The sequence below is a fragment of the Hylobates moloch genome, unplaced genomic scaffold (genome assembly GCF_009828535.3).
Source record: "Hylobates moloch isolate HMO894 unplaced genomic scaffold, HMol_V3 SCAFFOLD_15, whole genome shotgun sequence".
NCBI classification, from domain to species: domain Eukaryota; kingdom Metazoa; phylum Chordata; class Mammalia; order Primates; family Hylobatidae; genus Hylobates; species Hylobates moloch.
In genome coordinates, this window is record NW_026652290.1 from 82,657,011 (window position 1) to 82,678,616 (window position 21,606).

Here is a 21,606-nt window from a genome sequence, read left to right on the forward strand (position 1 = left end):
AGGCTGAGGCAGGAGAATGGCGTGAACCCGGGAGGCGGAGCTTGCAGTGAGCCGAGATTGCGCCACTGCACTCCAGCCTGGGTGCCAGAGCAAGACTCAGTCTCAAAAAAAAAAAAAAAAAGTGTTGGCTGGGCAGGCTTTCAGAACAAAAGGCAAAGTGCCTCTTGTGGAGACTTGTAAGACCCTCCTGGGGAAAGCATGATTTGAAGGCCCATGGCACCCACTGGGTCTCCTAGGTCTTTTCCAGGACCAGCCCTGTCCTTGCTGGGGAAGTTTCCTTGGTGCCTTTTCCTGTTGGGGGTAAAGCCTGAAAAACACTATGTACAGGCAGTCTCATTAGCCTACTGAAAAGCGATAATACTCCACTGTTTGTGGAAGAATCCTTTGCAATTAAAGCAAGCAGAGGACAAATTATTAGGGAGCTAAGTTATTAGATCTGTTCCATGGAACTTTTTTTTTTTTTTAAAAAAACGAAGCTCATTTTCCTGAGAGAAAATTTAATGCAATCTCTCCCTCTTTTAAAGCCACCTGATGCCACCATGTTCTGCCTGTAGCAGCAAGCTGATGCCCAAAACAGGAGGACATCATGGTGATAGGCCACAGAGAACATGGCTGGGGCATGTGCCAGGCAGGACAATGCAGGGAAGCCAAAAACAGTGGGAGAGAACACAATAAAGTGAGACCTACCCAGATGGTAAACACAGCAGCAGAGCTACCACACACTTCCCTTCTGGGAGCGGTAGGGAAAGCAGCCAGGGAGGTTGGGAGATGGATGGAAACTGCTGGGGATGCGGGAAGCCTGGGGCACTAACTGGAGTTGTTATTGACTTGGTAAGTCTAAGAGCTACCATTTACTGGGTGCTTGCTGTGTGCCAAGGTTGGGGTCTACTGGAGAAGAGGATTGATAAGATTTGGCAAAATCCTACTCCATCCAGTCTGCCCAGTTGCTACAACTACTAGTAATGACAGTAACTGCTGCAGTTTAATGAGTGCTTACTATGTCCTAGGCATTCACATGAATAAACTCAATCCTCACAAAGTAGATATTATTCCCATTTTATAGATAAAGAAACTGAGGCTCAGTGAAGTGAAGAATCTTGTGGCAGATACATAAGCCACTAATTAAATACTGCTCATAATTAGCATCACAAGAACTTTCAATTCACTGGGTTAAAAAGGTCCTCATTGCACAATGGTGGAAAAAGGAAAGTGATTTTTGTGATTAGAGAACAGTTGTTATGAGCTTTTTAAACAATACACACTGTTCATATTCAACTGTTACCTGTGTTATTCATATTACTAAATCATTTATTTTGACTGAATAAATGGAATTGCTTTAGAGAGACACTTAATGTAACCCATTCTTTAAATTCACAGAGATTTTTGTAATGCTCTCAATATTTCTTTTTAGTGGGTGTGGGAGAGCTGGGGACAGGAAGGAAGGTAGGGTGTTAAAAGGCAAACATAGAAAAGATTCTTCATTAAAAAAAAGAAAACACGTCTAGAAATGATTGCTCCATAAACAAAACATGAGTGCACACAGCAATTTCATGTTCTTGTTCCACCCACTCGGTTGTTCTTAATGATTCAAGAACAGAACTGCCTGGGCAGATTTACAGGCTCTGCGTTCCTGACATCTGTGCTGAAACAAGGCTATGTGTGTTACAGAGTGCTTGCTTCTTCCCAGGGGGAGAAAACACAAACACCTTGATTTTTTACCTTTGCCATGGTTTAAATTAAAATAGATGTGGTTATTCTCCAATATGCATCTGTGGGTTGTTAGGGTATAGGAGTGGTGCCAGGGAAGAGGACATGGTAGCCTTGTAGTTTGGGGGTGGAAGAGACGTGAGGATCATACAATGAAACGCCAGCAATCCTGTCTGCATTGGGCTCTCCCTGCTGTCAGAAAGCTGAGCTTCAACATAAGTCTTTTGCTGGAAACCTCTGGGTTGTTTGGAATTGCTTTTCAGCAAATTTCTCCCCTGGCTCAGAGTGCCAGTCGGTGGTCAGTGGAGGGCACAGCCATGCTAAGGGCAGGCGTGTGGCTGGAAGTTCCAGGCCCAGGGCCAGTGCCCCTCGACTTGGGCTTTCCAAATTTCTCAGTTGTGCTTTTGGGAATGTCATACCGTCTCCAGTTCCCTTTCTTTTAAGGAGGAGATTGGCCTTCCATTAGATACTTTTCACTGATTGATAACTTCCTCCTAGCTTTTTTTTTTCTTTATAGGTTTTGTTTCCTAGACTACAGACCTGTCCATTTCTCGGAAGAATACCCCAGCCCTCCTCCCCAAGTTAGCCATTTTGGAATCACTTGGCAGGCTGTGCCTAGGCATTAGTGGACACATGCTGGTACCTTTGCTACCTGGTAATACGTGGCTAATCCTCTGATTTAGAACATCATTTTACCTCTGAGACTCAGAATGGGGAAGTAACTTATTCAAGGTAACTGAGCTTGTCAGTAGGAAGATCTGGGATCCAGACCCAGGTTAGTCAGGTACAGCCTATGTACTCGTCACCCTTTTCAGAAGGTAGATCTTAGGGCCATGACTTTCAGTTTCTATGGGGCAGAAACTAATGAAATGCCAAATCTCCGCCATCTGAGAATCTAAGGAGAAAGGGGAAGCAAGTAAAATTATGTATTTGGCATTTGGAAGTGATCTGATTTTTAAACTTAATGCCAATGCTAAAAGGTTGGCTGGTATTTTAGTGGGATACCCAACTCCTCTCTTTGGTCTTCAAGCTTTACACAGATTCCTTATCTTTGATGGCTGTTTTCATACCAGGATCCACCTAACAGCTCTAGTCTGACCATCCCACAGCCTTAACTAATAGTTACTACTTCTGGGGAAAGGAGACTGAAGAGGGAAGAGCAAGAGAGAGAGAAAGGGAAGGGGGCTGGGGAAATGGAGAGATTTGTAGATTACAATTTTTATTATAACCAGCTAACTTTATACAAACATAAACTAGACTCAAAACTCTAATGCTTTACATCATGCTAAATTAATTTTTGGGCTATATCAGTGACTGGAGATCCAGTTTTACTACTTTTACAAAATGTATTTCCTATACAGACTTCCAGGTACTTACATGTTTTCTTTAAGCTTTTTCAGTACATACCGTCTCATTTAATCCTTGCAATCACCCTGTTAAACTGAAAATTTTATCTTGTGACTAAGAGAGGTTAAGGAACTAGCCAAAGGTCATAAATCTAGTGCAGGGCTGGAATCTGGACATCCTGCCCTTCAATGGCTAGCAGAACACCCTATGTTTTTGTTTTTTTGAGACAGGGTCTCATTCTGTCACCCAGGCTGCAGTGCAATGGCAAGATCTTGGCTCACTGCAGCCTCAATCTCCTGGGCTCAGGTGATCCTCCCACCTTAGCCTTCCAAGTAGCTGAGACTACAGGTGTGCAATCATGCCCGACTAATTTTTGTTTTTTTTCTTAGAGACGGGGTTTCACCATGTTGCCCAGGCTGGTCTCGAACTGCTGGACTCAAGTGATCTGCTGGTCTTAGCCTCTGAAAGTGCTGGGATTACGGGTGTGAGCCACCACACCCAGCCTGCCCCTTGTTTTGATACTGAATAGATTCAGGTAGCTTTTCTATAGACAAAAAGTTCTACTACCTCAAAAGAAAATGATCTATTGACATTAGCCTCCTTAAGACCCAGGTGTATGGTTCTTAATCTTTTCCACTTGATCACTAATTTCCACGGCTGTCTGGGCACTGATGTAAGTAACTACCCAGAGTGGTTGCTCATTTCTCCCAGCAATGTGTGGAGGTGATGTGTTTGTTCTTATTCATTTGTTCATTCATTCATTCTTTTCTCCAACAGCCCTAGGAGGAAGAACCACTATAGTGTTAACTGCAATGGGCAGAATGGCCCTTGAGTCACCCTTCCTGTGGCCTAACACTTGGACGCTGTCACTTAAGAGGCCCCTCACATCTACGCAGGGGGTGATTAAAGAACATTCTAAATTACCTGGTAATTTGGGGGTGTAAGTACATGAAAGCATTTTTAAAATTCTAATTTGTATGTTTTTGGTGGACTTTGTGTAATTTCTTTCTTTCTTTTTTTTTTTTTCGGGACGGAGTTTTGTTCTTGTCGCCCAGGCTGGAGCACAGTGGCATGATCTGGGCTCACTGCAACCTCTGCCTCTGGGGTTCAAGCAATTCTCCTGACTCAGCCTCGCCTGTAGCTGGGATTACAGACACATGCCACCACACCCAGCTAATTTTTGTATTTGTAGTAGAGATGGGGTTTCACCATGTTTGTAAGGCTGGTCTCGAACTCCTGATGTCAGGTGATCCACCTGCCTTGGCCTCCCAAAGTGCTGGGATTACAGGTGTGAGCCGCCATACCCAGCCGACTTTGTATTTCTGTGTGTATGTGGGCTTACAGAACTCATGTATGCTCACTGTGAAATATTTCAACACTGCAGATGTATGTGAGGTAGAGAGTGGGAATCCTCAATGATGAGAAACCACCACCCGTCCCCCAAACTGGAGGCCACTGCTAATCCTTTCATTCTATGCATAAGACAACACTGTGTGTACTGTAATTTTACAGATGATGTCAATGTAAAATGGCATGAATCTGGTTCTGGATCTCAACTTTTTCTATGCATAATTAAGTGTATTTAAAATGATTTAAAATAAATTATGAGTCATACCTCAGCCTTTCTTAACCAGTGAGATGAAATGTGATGTGTCAAAATTGAGTTAAATCCATATTCTCTGTGGATGTGCTTTTGACTTGCACATAAGGAAAAGCAGGCAGGCAAAAGTGAGGCAGTTTCACACACCGTATTGACATTCAACAACGAGAAGGTCAGAGTAGGGAGTTGATGTCAATATGTTCATCCCGTACCGCAATAAAGCTGTCCCGGCAACTGCAATCCCAGCTGCCATTTCCCCTCCTTTGGGTAAGAAATGAGCCATTCAGACCCTCAGCTCTTTAGCTATGAAAACACCATGCTTTAAGAAAGATTTGGTTTTCAATATCAATATAATCTAGGTTTCAGGCTTGGAAGATAAAATTTCCACACGACATAGGGCTTTATTTGACAAAAACAGTAAGAGATGACAGCTGAGATTTCTGCCACATGAAAATTACTGAATAATTGCATGGCAGGTGTCATCATTCTGAATATCATAAAGTGAGTTTAGCACTCCATTTTGCTTTCCAGTGTTTTACTGGGGATGCTTTTCTTGGGGTTATCACTAGCAGTTTTAAATGTTGGAAAAACGTAAAAAGAGAGAGTAGACATAAACAACAATGGAAAAGGTAATACTTCACTGTAACATTGCACTATGTATGTTCCATTTTCCCTCAGGGAAACTGCCCTAGAATGGGCAAAATCCTTCAGAAATGGGAGCCCACAATGACCTCAACTCCTACAGGCCTGCATGTTTTTTAACTCTGCCAGACCCACTGTCAATTTTTTAAAAGTCAACTTGGAAAAAATGAGAGAATTAAAAAAATTAACAGCTATTTCACAGTTTGTTCCTATCGCTACTCGGTATTACCCAATTTACATTTTAAGTTGGTTTTCCATCCATTCCCCAAGCGCTTTCACAGAGCAGCCTGCCAGAGGCCATTAGCACACACCCCTCACAAATGGAGAAGCAGCGGCATTCAGATTCACCAGGAGCTGGACTGGCATTTGCACTCACTCAGTTCACTTGGCGATTGGCAAGCTTCTCTGTAGTCTGAGTCGTGGTCACTTCCCTTCAGAACAGAATGTGGGGAACAACCTGAAGGGATTGTGATAAAAAAAGATTGTCTTTGATGTTGGGTGGGATATGCAAATACGAATGAGAATAGGGTGCCTTAGTACTGTCAGAGTGTGCTGTGTTTTATTTGGGAAATGAGACAAAATCTTCCCATGATCAGCCATTCCATGTGACATCCCAACCCACACTCTGCTACTGACATTTTATCTCCCACTGAACAGCCTGGCTGTTGTAACATTTTCAGGATTCTTAATTTATGTCTTGCAGGATCTAAAATCAGATGGCAGGAACTTCAAGAAAATAACCAGTGTTGACAGCACCTTATAAAAGAAGCTGGTACACCTTAGTGCTGCTAAAAGTTAGACAATATTCTTTAGTTTCTTCTTCCAAAATACGTCCAGAAGTCAGTGGGATGGAGACAGTAGCTGTCGGAAATCATTTAATTTCTCTTTTCAATCTAAACTCTACGAAAGGCTTTTCTTTCACTCAGTATTTGCTAGCGCCTGGGACTCAAGAAGGCTAATGTCAATGGATCATTTTCTTTTGAGGTAGTCGAACTTTTTGTCTGTAGAAAAATCTTCCTGAATCTATTCAGTATCAAAACATGGGGTCGGCCTGGCACGGTGGCTCATGCCTGTAATCCCAGCACTTTGGGAGTCTGAGTTCGGCAGATCACTTAAGCCCAGGAGTTTGAGACCAGCCTGGGAAACATGGTGAAACCCCGTCTCTACTAAATACAAAAAATTAGCCAGGCATGGTGGCGCGCATCTGTGGTTCCAGCTACCCAGGAGAGTGAGGTAGGAGAATCACCTGAGCCTGGGAAGTCAAGGCTGCAATGAGCCGAGAGCACACCACTGTACTCCAGCCTGGGTGACAGACCCTGTTTCAAAAAGAATAAAAAAAAAAAAAAAAAAAAAAAAGGAAATCACTAGTCCCAAACCACTTATCCTTGGACAAATATGGACATAAACCCAAATTGCATGTTCTTTCCATTATATCACACTGTCTCTTTGTAAAAGTGGCAACTTTGGGCTGGCTTACATGAATCCGCTGAAACCTTTACAACGTATTGGCGGTGCTGAATACTTGGGGCTCTTGAACTTAGGCCTGCAACCAGGATGCTGGTGTACACCCTAACCCTGGAGTGCTCAGCCTTGATCCTCCTCTTTTCAGAATGGCTTCATATCTATTTATGTAACATAGTGCTTAACAGTAGGAAGTCTTGAGCCAAATGCCTAGCTCTGCCACTTATCCCTGACCTGAGCAAGTTACTTAGCTTCTCCAGGCGTCATTTTCCTGTATTGTAAAATGGAGATGATAATAGCACTTACCTTATAGGATTGTTGTGAAGATTAAATGAGTTTAGGAAAATGCTATATATAGGTTAGTATCATCCATCAATTTGCAACATGATTTCATAAGTGCATCTAGAATATGCTTGTGTAAACCTATGGTTAGATGATGAAGCTAAGAAAAGCCTGAGTCCATCCCTGGAGAGTAAGAAACTAGTATACTCCTTTTACACAGTACCTTGCACACAGCACAGGCTTAACAGACATATTTAAATTGAACTGAAGCGAATACTACCAGAACTGAAAGTGGTAGTTCCAGATCTTTCAGGCTCAAAGTCCAGATTTTACAAGTGTTTCTGATCACCCTTCCCCTACCTCATTTATCGCAAAGAGCAGAGGCCACGAAAAGGATGAATAACCAATGACCTTAAAACTCAGGTGAGAGTAAAAACCAGTTCTGAGAAACTGTGTGACATTTACATCCTGGTACCTGAGCTTTAGATCACTCTGCATGTATATTTCCTCTGCACAAAGCCCAGGAGGCTACTTTTATATTATTGGGGCAAGTCTCCCAACAGCCCTCAGTACTAAACAGCCTTCAGCAGGTGCTTCCAAATTTTCTTATTTGCTTCAACTCCCAGGTTGCCAGGGGAAGCTTGGCCGACAAGTCTATACTCCTGGGCAGACTGAGCAACAGCAGGTGGTTGCTTCTGGATAAGAGGTGCTTTAGGTCGCAAGGAAATAAATGAGACTACGATCAATTAAAGTTCGGTAAGGGAAGAGACGCCTTCACCCCTACGACCAGACGGTGGCTCCGCAGCACAGACTCTCTCGGATGGTGGACTTCCCGCCCGGCCTCGGTGTAGCCCCGCCCCTATCCAGACCCCGCCCACCAATCACCGCCCTCTCCCCCTAGGCCCCGCCTAGAGCCGGCCCCTCCTAGAGCCGGCCTCGCCTACAGCCGGCCCCTCCTAGAGCATGCCCCACCTGACTCCGACACTGCCGGGCTTAGTCCGCCGGGCTTAGTCCGCGGGGCGCTTGCGCATTTCTTGAGTTGTCGTGGCACTGCCCAAATCTGAATGAGGGAAAGAGGGAACTTCATATTTCCTAAAGACTCCGCCACAGCGGCTTTTCGTGCTCTCTTAGAGCTGGTTTTGCCTTTCGTGGTCCTGAGAACCCTGGCTTTTGGTTCCCCTACGCGGCTTAAGTGTGCAGGTTTTAAGTTAGGCGATCTTCGGGCAGCCCTAGTCCCAGCACCGGGTCCTTGCGCTGAGTTTTGGGACCACGGCCGGGGAGGCGGGGTCCTTCTCTGGGGCGGTCGCGTTGGCAGCGGATGCGGGAAGTCGGACTCTGGGCGTCATGTACTACAAATTTAGTGGCTTCACGCAGAAGTTGGCAGGAGCATGGGCTTCGGAGGCCTATAGCCCGCAGGTACGAGTGGTGCCTAGCCAGCTCGGACATGAGAAGTGGCGGCCCTAGCCTCGGCGACAGGCAGTCGCGGCGTTGGAGCCAGGGGAGGCTTCTGCCCGCGGTCGAGTTCGTTTCTGTTCTCCTTGCACCTCCCGGGGCCTGTCCACACCAGCATACGGTGGCCACTGAGGCTTCTCTTTGTGTACCTCCTCACCTGGCGGGGCTGGCCTGGCGTGGAAGTTTGGTCTGGCACACTGCAGGGGTCAAGGTGACCCCCGGGGTCACTTGTCTAAAAGGGATGGTTTGTGGGTGTCCCCAGTGTGACCCGAGTCAGAGGTTCGGCCTTCTACCCCTCTTTGAAGACATCTGGCTTTCGGCCTCCCTGTCGTTTCTTTGTCATCTGCCACAGCCCCATAGGCAGCCTCACTTGAGCTCGAGATTGGAGTGCGCGGGGATAAAGGCTTTTAGAGAAACCATGGTGCAGGGGGTTGGGGGGCTGTGATCTGTATTGGGAAATTTAACAGGTTACTTAACAGGTCCAGGGAAGGAAGTTGCATGCAGCGAGGTTACACTTTCCCGATTGTAAAATATTTGACAGATGCTCGTTGTTTGGGTTGTCTGAAAAGTATTCCATTTCACGCAGATTCCACTAATTGGAGTTTGAGTCTGCAGCATGTGTTGGGGGTAAACATGAGGGATTTTAGAGCCCCAGACGTGCCTTTTCAAATCATGGCGTTTTCCGCTTTAATTGTGTGACCTTGGCCAAGTTAATTTATTGTGAGCTCAGTTTCATCCAGGGCGGCGTTAGTACACATTAAATGAGGTGTGTCAAGTGACTAGCGGTTTGGGCAGGTGGTTGGTTCTGGGTAAGTGTTAACTGTTCACCAGAAGCTGTCTGAGATAGTATATTCCCTCCATTTAATCCTCTAGAGAAGTGTGGGAAGTGTCGGTGAGATACGCAGTTAGACTGCAGTAGTGAGGGGCCCAGATGAGGTGTAAAGGATACTCCATTACTGTTGCTTCATTCTCCTTTTTCTGTGGGACACTGCAGCTTGCCCAAGAGGCAGATGTTTAAGAAAGATTTCAGGCCTGGTACTGTGGCTCACGCCTGTAAATCACAGCACTTTGGGAGGCCGAGGCGTCAGGGTCGCTTGAGCCCATGAGTTTGAGATCAGCCTGGGGCAACATAGTGAGACCCTGTCTCCAAAAACAAAAACAAAAACAGATGATTCTAATCTCAGATAAGGGCAAGTTTTTTTGTTTGTTTGTTTGCGGGGATTAGTGGGGGAGTTGCGGTGGGAACGGGAAGGAAGAGTTTAGGGTTTATAAATGTTGAGCTTGTGATATGTCATGCTTGGTAGCAGCTAGATTTTTGAATATGGAGTTTAATAAACTTGGGGGTCTTCAGTCCATAGGTGGTAATTTGTAGGGAAGAAAGGTTGGATCATAGAGTATAGAAACATGAAGGGAGGGTGGAGAAGGAGAATGTGTTTAAAGAATAGTCCGGGTGAGAAGGGAAACCAGTGTGGTGTCACTGAAACCAAATTGGTAATGACTTGTAAGGAAGGAATAGTCAGCAGTGTTGCACTTCTTTTACAGATTATGTGAGAAAATGGCCATTTCTATCATCTGCTTCTATGAAATGTATTCTCCAGTGTATGGATCTTAAATGTTACAGTTTGCTGAGTTTCGACAAACCCATGCACTGTATAACCACACCTCCTTCAATATGCAAGATGTTACATCATCCCAGGAAGTTCCCTTGTACCCTCTGTCAATCCCTGCCACCTTCCTATTCTGACTTTTATCATCATAAATAGATAGTTTTGCCTTTTTTTGAACTTCATGTAAATGGAACCAGCTCTGACCCAGGCTGGAGTGCAATGGCACAGTCATAGTTCAATGTAGACCTTTACTCCTGAGCTCAAGTAATCGTCCTGCTTTTGCCTCTGAAAATGCTGGGATTACAGATGTGAGCCACCGTGTCTGGCTGCTCAAAAAATATTTTTGAGGTTAGTCCGTGTTGTACATATCAGTAGTTAATTCCTTTTATCCTCTTACTCTTCTGTAGGATTTCATTTTATAAATATATCACAGTTTATTCTGTTGGTGGTAGTAGATGTTCTTTTATTTATTTTTTTAAAATATTTTTTGAGACAGGCTCTTGCTGTGTTGCACAGTCTGATCTCGAACTCTCGGGCTCAGGTAGTCCTCTCACCTCAGCCCCGAGTGGCTGGGGTTACATATGGGTACCACCACACCTGGTTTATGTTCTTTTAATATATCTTTAGCATAATCTAGGTTTTGTTGCTTAGTAAGAAAAAAGTAAATTTTTTGACTAAAAACTGGCATATTGTAATAAAATGAGCACTCAGCAGAGATTACCTTGAGATGAGTTTGATACAGATAGGGCTTTCAGATTTCTAGTACCTCTCTTGAACCGTGTTTCTCGAGAATTTGAACTTCTTAGTTACTTAAAGATTTCTTAAACTATGTTGAAACTGTGTAGGCTTTATATGAATTGTAAATTTCTGAGTGATTGTGACAGGTGCCCTCCCAACTAGGTGCTCTGACTTTGGTAATTAGGAGTACTTCAGCTTTTTCCTTTCCTGGAAACATGTGATGAAGATGTTTGTAACTTGGAGTAAGTAAAGTGAATAATTTACCATGCATTAAATAACAATATGGAAAAGGTGGTTCTGTAACAATCGCACAGGTAGAGATTTGTAAGTCAGCTTGACAGCAAGCAGTTGGTGAGATGGCATTTTCCATTGGTTGAAAAACATCTTTCTCTGAATTGCGGCAAAAATAAATTGAGGCCAATAAGCAAATGAACATGTTTAACATCTTTAGTTACTAGAGAAGAGCAAATCACAACCACAATGAGGTACCATTTAATATCCACCAGAATGCCTAGAATGGAAAAGACAGACGATAACAAGTATTGGTGAGGATGTAGAGAAACGAAACCTGTTACATTTGTGGTGGAAATGGTAAAATGACGCAGCCACTTTGGAAAACAGTTTGGCAGTTTGTTAAAAAGGAAACGTAATTTTACTGTGTGATTTAGGAATTCCTCTCCCAGTTAAGATGGCAGAATGGTATTCTAGGTAAAGGGAACTGTGAGAGTGAAGGAAGAGAGGGGGTCTGGAGGAGAAGCATTGAGTAGGTAAGTTTGACTGTGGAGGATGGAGGTAAATCATGAAGGGCCTAGGATGTAAGGACTTAATCTTGTGAGGCACGAGTAGGAAGTTGCAGAGCAACTTGATGCAGAGTTGTGGTAGTTTGTCCTTTCAGATGAGACAGATGTTGGGGATGAGGAGGGAGGGCTTCAGCATGATTGGTGAATTGGTGCTTTTCACAGTGACAGGGAGTTCCCGAATAGGCTTATGAGTGAATTTTGGACATGATGAGTGTGAGGTGTCAGAAGGACATGGAGGTAGGTGGTGATGTCTAGCTTACTGTTAGAAATAAATAGAGGTCAGGTGCGGTGGCTCAGGAATAAATAGAGGTCAGGTGCGGTGGCTCAGAACTAAATAGGGGTCAGGTGCGGTGGCTCAGAAATAAATAGAGGTCAGGTGTGGTGGCTCAGAAATAAATAGAGGTCAGGTGCGGCGGCTCACACTGGTAATCCCAGTGTTTTGGGAGGCCGGGGCAGGAGAATTGCTTGAGGCCAGGAGTTTGAGACCAGCCTGGGCAGCAAAATGAGACCCGATCTCTACAAAAAAAAATAAGAAAAATTAGCTGGGTATGGTGACACATACTTGTAGTCCTAGCTACTCAGGAGGCTGAGGCGGGAGGATCACTTGAGCCCAGGAGTTTGAGGCTGCAGTGAGCTGTGATCAATGCATTGCACTCCAACGTGGGTGACAGTGTGAGATCCTGTCTATAAACAAAACAAAACACATAGCCAAATGAACTGAGTCAGTGCAGATTGAAACTGGTTTCCAGCCCTAAATCACAGTGAAAAGGTTCATACATTTCTATCATTGAAAAATTAAAATTATGGGGAGTAATCCTCTTTTCTCTCCACCCTCTTCCCCAAAACTAAGAGGTAGAAGAAAAGGAAAATGTTACAACCAACTTTTAGAGGGAAAATCATATTTACTTTTCTCTTTAAAAATTTGGAGCAATTGAAATAAACTAGGAAGAACTCAATTACTAAACGTGGTTAAGGTTGAATGGCTCGTAATTAATTTTGGAGGTGGGGCTTATTTAAGCAGCTAAGAGATTCAGTATTAAAAAGTAAAGTATGTGATTTTTCTTGATGTGTGGTCCACTTACTTTTAATTTTATTTTGAGACAGGGTCTCTGTCGCCCAGGCTGGAGTACAGTGGCATGATAACGGCTCACTACAGCCTTGACCACCTGGGCTCAAGTCATCTTCTCACCTCAGCCTTCTAAGTAGCTGGGACCACAAGTGTGCACCACTGTACCTGGCTAATTTTTTGATATTTTGTAGAAACAAGGTACCACTACGTTGCCCAGGCTGATCCTGGAACTCCTCAGTCAAGTGATTCTCCCACCTCAGCCTCCCAAAGCGGTGGGACCACAGGCATGAGCCATCACGCCCAGCCTGTCCACTTTTTATAAGAACAGCTTTCAGTTGTTTTCTTATTGCTATGGGAATTGTGGATGCCCTGCCATCAAATGCCAATTTATCAGACTTTGTTTCTGAGATACTCAAACCTACATTGTGGTGTAGCTATAGCCTTTAGTTTATTTGAACATTCTGCCTATATTTACTGAATGCACTTTCTCTGCCAGTTGCTTTCCTAAGTCTTGGAATATAGGAGCAGTGAACAAGATGTGCCAAAATCCTGTGCTCATGGAGCTTCCATTGTAGTGGGGGGAGACACAGTAAGCAAAGTAAAACATAGTATGTTAGGTGGTGATAAGTGCTGTGGAGAAAAATAGAGCATAAGTTGTTAGTAGGGCAAGGGGCAGGACATGCAGTTTTTAAAAGGGTGGTCAGAAAGATCTCTCTGAGAAGGTGACTTAAGGGGTTGGGTAAAGACCTGAAGAAGGTGAGGGTATAAGCCGCGTGGACACCTGGAGAAGAGCATTCTAGGCAGAGGGAACATGGCTGTGCCTGGGAGGTTTCAGGAGCTAGATCAGTGGGGCTGGGGAGGAGGAGGGGAATGATAGAAGTAGGGCTAGGCTGGGGCACTGTGGCTTGTGCTTGTAATCCCAGCTCTTTGGGTGGCTGAGGCTGGAGGATCTGCTTGAGCTAAGGAGTTTGAGACCAGCCAACATAGAGGAACCCTGTCTCTACAAAAAAAAATTTTTTTTTTTTTTTTGATACGGAGTTTCGCTTTTGTTGCCCAGCTTGGAGTGCAATGGTGCAAACTTAGCTCACCGCAACCTCTGCCCCCCGGGTTCAAGCGATTCTCTGGCTCAGCCTCCTGAGTAGCTGGGATTACAGGCATGCGCCACCACACCCAGCTAATTTTGTATTTTTAGTAGAGACAGGGTTTCTCCATGTTGGTAGGCTGATCTTGAACTCCCAACCTCAGGTGATTCCCCCCGCCTTAGCCTCCCAAAGTGCTGGGATTATAGGCATGAGCCACCGGGCTTGGCCTACAAACAATTTTTTAAAAAATTAGCTGGATGTGGTCGTGCATGCCCGTCATCTCAGCTACTCAGGAGGCTGAGGTGGGTGGGTTCCTTAAGCCCGGGAGGTTGAGGCTACAGTGAGCTGTGATTGTACCACTGCACTCCAGCCTGGATGACAGAGCAATACCTTGTCTCAAAAAATAAAATAAAAAATAAGAGGGGCTAAGAAAGGGATGCACTTTGTAGAGCTCTGAAAGTCATTGTGAGAACCTTGGGGGTTGCTCAGTGAGATAGGAGGCCTTTTGGAGGGTTTGAGCTGACTAGTGACATCCTGGGTTTTAATGAAATCATTAGTTGCTGTATTAAGAGTAGACTTCAGGGCAGCAAACAAGAGTGGAAGCCAAGAGACCAGTTGGGAAGCTGTTGTAGAAATCCAGGGTCTTAGACTAGAGTGTGAATTGGTGGAGGTAGGTGAGAAGTGTTCAGATTCTGAATATATTTTGAAGGTAGACCCAAAAGGATTTGCAGTGTATGAGGGAGAGGTGTCAAGAATATTTCCAAGGTTTTGGCTGGGCGTGGAGGCTCACACCTGTAATCCCAGCACTTTGGGAGGCCAAGGTGGGCAGATCACCTGAGGTCAGGAGTTGAAGACAAGCCTGACCAGTATAGTGAAACCCCGTCTCTACTAAAATTATAAAAATTAGCTGGGTGTGGTTGTGCACGCCTGTAGTCTCAGCTACATGGGAGGCTGAGGCAGGAGAATCGCTTGAACCCGGGAGGCAGAGGTTGCAGTGAGCCAAGATTGTGCCACTGCACTCCAGCCTGGGGATAGAGGGAGACTTCGTCTCAAAAAAAAAGAATATTTCCAAGGTTTTGGCCTCAGTGCCTGGAAGTTTGGCACTGTCATTGTTGTGATGAGGAGGGACATGTTGTTTGAGACTGACAGTTCTTGCAGTCTTGGAGTAGGCGGAGGTGAAAAGATTTACGCCGAACCCTCTCCTGTAGATAAAGCTTCCTGGTCATTTCCACTCTTGAGAAGCCTAGTGCTAGTGATCCAGGTGTCTTGAAACATTAGGAATGTTGACTACCTTTTCCTGTGGGACCAAAACAGCCGACTTACTGATAGTATGGTGTAATAAAAACGTGAGTTTGAGTCCCATCTTCCTTATGGGATCTCTGAGCATTGTTTTAATCAGCTGTTACATGGGCTGATAATAACTCATTTATAGGGTTGTTCTGAAGATTAAATTCAACAGAGTGAGACCCTGCCTCAAAAAAAAAAAAAGAATAAATTTGGTAGTTACAAAGACTGTGGAAACCTGAAAACCTTATTATTATAAACAAAAACAGAATGAGGCTGGGCTTGGTGGCTCACACCTGTAATCCCAGCACTTTGAAGGCTGAGGTGGGAGGATCACTGGAGCCTAGGAGTTCAAGACCAGCCTGGGCAACATAGCCAGACCCTGTCTACAAAAAAATTAAAAATTTAGCCAGGTGTGGTGACGTTTTCCTATAGTCCCAGATACTCTGGTGTCTGAGGCAGGAGGATTGCTTGAGCTTGGGAAGTAGAGGCTGCAGTGAGCCAGGATCATGCCACTGCACTCCAGCCTGGGTGACAAAGCAAGAGCCTGGCTCAAAAAGGAAAAAATGCAGAATGGGCCGGGTGTGGTGGCTCACGTCTGTAATCCCAGCACTTTGGGAGGCCAAGGTTGGTGGATCACCTGAGGTCAGGAGTTTGAGACCAGCCTGGCCAACATGGCGAAACCCAGTCTCTACGAAAAATGCTGAGTAGCTGGGCGTGGTGGCGCACACCTGTAGTCCCAGCTACTCAGGAGACTGAGACAGGAGAATGGCTTGAACCTGAGAGGCGGAGGTTGCAGTGAGCCGAGATTGCGCCAGTGCACTCCAGCCAGGGCAACAGAGCAAGATTCCGTCTCAAAAAAAAAAAAAAAAAAAAAGCAGAATGTAGGATTTTACACTGTGGCTGTGATTAAACCTGAATAAACATTGGAGGAAGATTTACAATTTATAACAATTAATGGGATAAGATAATGAGATTATAGGTAACTTCGATTCTATAAACTTTTACAATATTATAAAGGGAAATATGGAATTAATTTAAAATTAAGATGGTTGATATTCCTGTTTTCAGATGATACTGTTCAAAAACTTTGCTGTAGTTTTGAATCACTGAATGCTTGGACAAACAAATACAATCCCTTCAAAAATACTCTCACATTAGTCCTGTTGAAACATTAATTTACTTTCAAGCCATTTTTGGAGATCCTTGGTAGAAAGAGTTTTTACATTTTTGCATTCAAGAAGAAATGGTCATTTCAAGGAGAAAATATGGTGAGCTCACATATATGATATAAAGGAGTGTCTAACATTCTCTATCCAGTTCAAACCACGATCCTTTTTGATCTTGATAGTAGAGCCTCTGTTTGCCTCTCTGACTCCTCTGAGTCTCTGTTTTGAGTGTGTTGTATTTCTAAATATAGGCCAACATCTTACTGACCAAACCTTCTCTTTAAGTGGGCTGTTGTTTTTAAGCAATAGTTCATGGGAGGGTGGGGTGTGAGTTGTGGAATACTTCAAACCAGGGCTCTGGACTTGAGAAAGGCCTGAGTTTGAAAACTTGACTCGCTTTTCACTATTTGATCCAAGGCAAGTTATTCTCTCTCCAGTGTTTTCCTCTGAAAAATGGGAATAGTAATATCTTCATAGGGTTGCTGTCAGAATTAAGTGAGGTAATGCATGTGAAATGTTTAACGTGATACTGACACTTCACAAGGGTTAAATAGATATTAGCTGCTGTTGGTTTATAACATTAATATCCATGGTGGCTGAGACTGTGGCGATGTTATTCATTGTGTATTTCTAGCGTAGAGTGAGTGATCAGTAATAAATGTTGAATGAATGAATACATTAAACAGGCCATGGTTCATTCCCATTTACTGTACTGTGTCAGAAAAAATAGAAGCCAAGTTTACTTTAATGCTTTTTTTATTGACCTGTTCATCTAGTGCTTGCCTAGTGGGAGTGGCATTGAGGTTTTCAATATCTGATCTTTAGAATATGCCCTGTCAATTATAGGTAAATTTAGATTTCTTTGAGACAAGAATCAGTGGACTGATGACTGTATTTGGGCAAGAGGTTTCCTTCTTTGTCTGTAAAAGGAAAAGGCTGGGTTTGAATTCTGCTTTCTGACTTTAAATTTTTATTTTTCTTAGTTAGAATTTAATATAAAAGGATGATTTTTATTGGCTTATAACTCTTAGCTCCTTATTTTAATTTACGGGTTATTTTGGATTACTATATATTTTGTCACTGTAGGTTTACTCCTTTCAGACAGAAAACCAGAGCTCCCCCCCACCTTTTTTTAAAGAATCTTTATTGAGATATAATTTGCATAGCATACAATTTGCTCATTTAAAGGGTACAATTTAGGGGTTTTTAGTTTATTCACAGATATATGCAACTACCACCACCACAGTTAATTTTAGAGTGTTTTTTTTATCACCTCAAATGGATACCTATGTACCTTTTAACTGTTACCTCCCTAGCCCCCAAGCCTCCACCTGAAGCAACCATTAACCTATCTACTCTCTCTGCGGTTCCCTCTTCTAGACTTTCCTATGAATGGCATCATACAGTATGTGGTCTTTGGGACTAGTTTCTTTGACTCAGCATAATGTTTTAGAGGCTTATCCATGTCGTAGCATGTGTCAGTTCTTCTTCCCCCTCCACCTTGTTTAAATTTTTACTATATGTGTTTTCAATTTATGCATTTATTTATGCTTAAAAATTCATTTCAAAAAATTTTTTGTTTTGGTTTTGTTTTCTGGTCCTGGAAGGCAAGTATTGTTTGTTTGTTTAGTTTTGTTTTAAACCAGTAAGGGTGTTCCACATTGAATATTTCTTTATTGTGTGTCTGGAAAAGTTTCTGAGGTCTGCTCTGGGGTTAGACATTCCATGTTACTAGATTAGCTCATTAGGAAGAAAAAAAGGGCAGACAGATCCCTCATGAAAGCTAATGACAAGTTCATAACAGATTATAAATGTTTTACTGGTTGCTAAGAAGATAGACACACCAGGTATTTCTGGAAGCTCAGATTGGGCCTTTGTTGTCGTCCCCCCGACCCTCACCTGCCCCCTGCAATCGTAATGGCAAGGGGTTCTTGACACGGTTTGCTCTGGGAAAGTTGGAGAGACTTTCTTTCTGTCTCGTGGTTGAATGGCTGCCTCCACTATTCCCAGAAAGCCTCCTCAGACATACTTTCAACTTGCCATTTTCCTTTTTTTCTCTACAGGGATTAAAGCCTGTGGTTTCCACAGAAGCACCACCTATCATATTTGCCACACCAACTAAACTGACCTCCGATTCCACAGTGTATGATTATGCTGGGAAAAACAAAGTTCCAGAACTACAAAAGTTTTTCCAGGTGAGGGAAGATACTCTACAACAGAGAAGCCTGTGAAATAAATAGGCTTAAAAAATCCCTTATGAAACTGGATCTTAATCTAGTTTACTACCCAACCTCCTTTTTCTTTAAGTAGTAGTCTCTTGATTTTAGTTTGAGCCATAAACGAATAGAACTTTATATAGGTAGATACTGATAAAAGAGGGGAGGGTGGTTAATTTCCTTATTAGTATTTAAGGGTATGAGGGTTTTGAAATGGCATGAATAGCTCTTGATCATTTATTGCATGGAAGAAGCAATAGCCTGTATAACTGAATAGCCTGTATAACTGAATGACCCAATATATATATTTGACTTTGTGACACATGTAGTGACTTGGCAGTGAGTTTTTTTTTGATTGTTTTTTGCTTGCTTGATATTAAAATTCACTGAGCTATTGCTGAAAGTAGAGGAGGTGCTTTTGGGTTTGCAGATCAACAGAGAATCCAGAATTGGAATTGAAAATGTTTTTAAAGTGAATCTACCTGCATATTATTGAGAAGTTAGTGACCTGACCAAATCTTAGGTGCCATGGGAGTGGCAGTGCTTGCTACTGCTGTTGCTGTAAGGTAGCTTCTCCCTCCTCAAAAGTAGTCCGGATCCAGACCCATCTTGAGGATAGAGCACTTTTGTTTTGATCAGTTTTATCTCTTTTTATCTGATAAGTAAGGTTTGAGAGAACATTTAGAATCTCAAGGTGCAGTGGGGAGGGATTTTGGACACTGCAAAATATGAGTTAAACAGGCCAGGTGTGGTGGCTCCCTTCTGCAGCCCCAATACTTTGGGAGGCCAAGGTAGGAGGAATGCTTGATCAGCTTGGGCGGCATAACGAGACCCTGCCTCTACAAAAAAACTTAGCTGAGTGTGTAGGCACGTATCTGTAACCCCAGCTACTCCAGAGGCCGAGGTGGGAGGATCACTTTAGCCCAGGATTTTGAGGCTGCAGTGAGCTATGATTGAGCCACTGCATTCCAGCCTGGGTAACAGAGACCCAGTCTCTAAAATGATGATGATGATGATGATGATTTAAATATCTCATGGAATTTGATTACTGAATGGGTTTAACAGTGTGACGGAAAGAAGGCATTCGAATACCAAATGGACTTGAACCTATTAATTGACATGATGTACTCCGACCCCATCCACTTATGATCAGAAGCTAAACTAAATGGAGAACGTTTCTCGTGCCAGCACCTCTTTTTATCTTTTTTAAGACAGAGCCCTATTCTGTCACCGAGGCTGGAGTGTAGTGGCACACTCATGGCCCACTGCATCCTTGACCTCTTGGGCTCAAGCGATCCTCCCACCTCAGCTTCCCTAATAGCTGGGACTACAGGTGCATACCACCACACCTGGCTAATTTTAGTTATTCTGTAGAACCAGGGTTTTGCCATGTTGCCCAGGCTGGTCTTGAACTCCTGGGCTCAAGCCATCTGCCTGCCTCGGCCTCCCAAAGTGCTGGGATTACAGGTGAGCCACCGTACCCAGCCTCTCCTGCCTGCCCTTCTTTTAGCTACTGATTACCTTTGCCTTTTAAAAAATGCACCAATGCTCCAGTTAAGCAATATGTGATAAATGTCTTAGACATTTGGAATCTTTTGCATGCATGCTCCCTGAGGCAGCATTTTGGAAAATAACTTTGGATTTACAAGCTTTAGCTACATTTATAGGAACATCTACTAGCATTCCATGGATTAGGGCTTTTCCCACTGTCATGTGTTGATGAATTACTTACAGAGTAGACAAATTTTTTTTTTTTTAATAAAATTGTAAAATATTTTTCTTCTCAACCATGCCCTTGTTAATTCTTGCTTTCAAGAAAGCTGATGGTGTGCCCGTCTACCTGAAACGAGGCCTGCCTGACCAAATGCTTTACCGGACCACCATGGCGCTGACTGTGGGAGGGACCATCTACTGCCTGATCGCCCTCTACATGGCTTCGCAGCCCAAAAACAAATGAGTTAGGCTGCAGAGGACTGGTTTGTTTTTTGGCATAAACCCTTTGAATTTCCTTTTTCGTTGTTAAATTAAAATTTTTTTTTTACTTGGATGGCTTAACATTTTTGCAAGAAAAGTAGGAAGATATGAAGATGATGTTTTGGTTTGTTTATGAAATGCATATGGCTTGTCAGAGCTCACTCGACAGTTAAAGCCATTGTTTAAAGAAATGGTGCTTTGCTCTGTGTTTGTGCTCCTGATTTCCCTGGAGGTTCTGGATGAAGGCTGAACACAGGCTTGTTAATGTCAGTCTGTGTTGAGGACCTCAGGGACTTGAGCTTGCATTTTTGAGCATGGGATGCAGAAGCCTTTCTGGATTTGGATGTGGCTATGGAAAGAACACAGAAGCCAAGGTCATGTGCATGAAATGAGGAGTTTGAGTTAGTCACCTCGGGGATTTCTTCCATTTTACAGTAAAATGTTAAATTAATGTAGCCTGCCTCTATTCGTTGGGCAGTTAATTTCAAAGGGTTATGTGTCTCATCTCCTATCTTTAGTGAAATCTTGTGTGTAATTGTGTGTATTTATTCCACCATGGGAACAGAGAACACCTGTTTAGTGTTGCACTTTAGACTGGTGTGTTTTGTTAATGCAGCTGTGCCACAAATTCTCCTTTATCTTTTAAAAATGTTATAGCTTTAAATTATGACTTATTTTGACTGTGGAATAAATACATGAATGAAAAATGTGAAGTTCTTTGAATGACCTTTCAGAGTAATTTCAGAACACCAGCAGTATCTTAAACCTGAGTCTAATTTCTTTCTTGTTAATTAGGCACCAGATAATCTTTATAAAATGGTTCCTAAAAGTCTAGTAATAGGAGTCTTAATGGCATATTGATGATTACCATATGGTTTTTTATAAAAACCTGCCTGCCCCTTAGTGAAATGTGCCTGTAACTCACAGTTCATTTAGACACTAGTTTCCTTTGCTGTCATGATTGGTAGACTTCACTTACCCTATATTAATTTTGAAAAAAGGTGGAATTTTATTATATATGAAGTAATAGCTTGTATCTTACCATAGCACAGAACAGTGACCTCTTGCTCAGGATAAAATGTGATTTGAAAATACTCAGTAGTAGCCTTGCAGTGATATATATATATATATTCTGCAAATCTAAATTTTATTCTCTGGTGTTTCCCCCAGGTTTTT

At 43.1% G+C, this 21,606-nt stretch overlaps 1 protein-coding gene across 1 annotated transcript; it reads left to right on the forward strand.

Annotated features, from left to right (window-relative positions):
• The first annotated feature begins 742 nt into the window (after positions 1 to 742).
• Positions 743 to 21,143, forward strand: LOC116483639 (cytochrome c oxidase subunit 7A-related protein, mitochondrial). Its single transcript, XM_032177857.2, has 5 exons — positions 743 to 831; positions 7,666 to 7,968; positions 8,000 to 8,455; positions 18,304 to 18,435; positions 20,273 to 21,143. Exons 3-5 carry the CDS (start codon positions 8,384 to 8,386, stop codon positions 20,411 to 20,413), a joined length of 345 nt encoding a protein of 114 aa, XP_032033748.1. The 5' UTR covers positions 743 to 831; positions 7,666 to 7,968; positions 8,000 to 8,383; the 3' UTR covers positions 20,414 to 21,143.
• Positions 21,144 to 21,606: the final 463 nt, after the last annotated feature.

Excerpts from the sequence above, each read along its gene's own strand:
- LOC116483639 (XM_032177857.2), top strand. The coding sequence starts at position 8,384 with ATGTACTACAAATTTAGTGGCTTCACGCAGAAGTTGGCAGGAGCATGG. Across the intron at positions 8,456-18,303 it reads CGGAGGCCTATAGCCCGCAG|GGATTAAAGCCTGTGGTTTC; the intron begins GTACGAGTGGTG and ends TTTTCTCTACAG. Across the intron at positions 18,436-20,272 it reads AACTACAAAAGTTTTTCCAG|AAAGCTGATGGTGTGCCCGT; the intron begins GTGAGGGAAGAT and ends CTTGCTTTCAAG.